The sequence below is a fragment of the Fulmarus glacialis genome, unplaced genomic scaffold, assembly GCF_000690835.1.
Source record: "Fulmarus glacialis isolate BGI_N327 unplaced genomic scaffold, ASM69083v1 scaffold24822, whole genome shotgun sequence".
In the NCBI taxonomy this organism is placed as follows: Eukaryota; Metazoa; Chordata; class Aves; order Procellariiformes; family Procellariidae; genus Fulmarus; species Fulmarus glacialis.
The window spans coordinates 1-368 of NW_009200084.1; the positions used below are offsets into that span (position 1 = coordinate 1).

Sequence of the window (368 nt, forward strand, 5' to 3'; positions counted from 1 at the left end):
GCCCTCCTCGCGAATAAAGAGCTCACCCACGCTCTGCTCCGGGGTGCTGCGTCGGGGATGGGGGGGGTCTCAGCAGCGGGAGACAAGGCCTAATACACGCATCAGCCTCCGGGATGCTCCTGGCCCCGTGTCTGCGCCTCCAAAAACCACAGCGACCGACGCAGGTTCTTGTGGGAAGGTTTAATTAAGGTGGCCCCCTCCCCAGCTGCTCGTTACACCCTGTGTTTCAGGAAGAATTTGCCCCAGTAGCGTCCCTTTAGCTGCAGGTCGTAGGGGCTGAGGTACTTGCGCATCCCCAGCATGTTGGAGGTGACGACGCGCTCAAAGGTCCAGGGGTTTTGGTTGTTGAGCCTCTTCTCCTCTTCCTC

At 60.1% G+C, this 368-nt stretch overlaps 1 protein-coding gene across 1 annotated transcript in view; it reads right to left on the bottom strand.

The window, feature by feature from the left end:
* Window positions 1–212: 212 nt before the first annotated feature.
* Window positions 213–368, bottom strand: part of MRPL16 (mitochondrial ribosomal protein L16) — a gene marked incomplete at its 5' end in the record, with an annotated part of 485 nt that continues 329 nt past the window's right edge. The window contains one exon of the mRNA XM_009573483.1: window positions 213–365. Within this exon, the coding sequence (XP_009571778.1) occupies window positions 213–365 (153 nt within the window). The remainder of the gene's footprint in view (window positions 366–368) is intronic.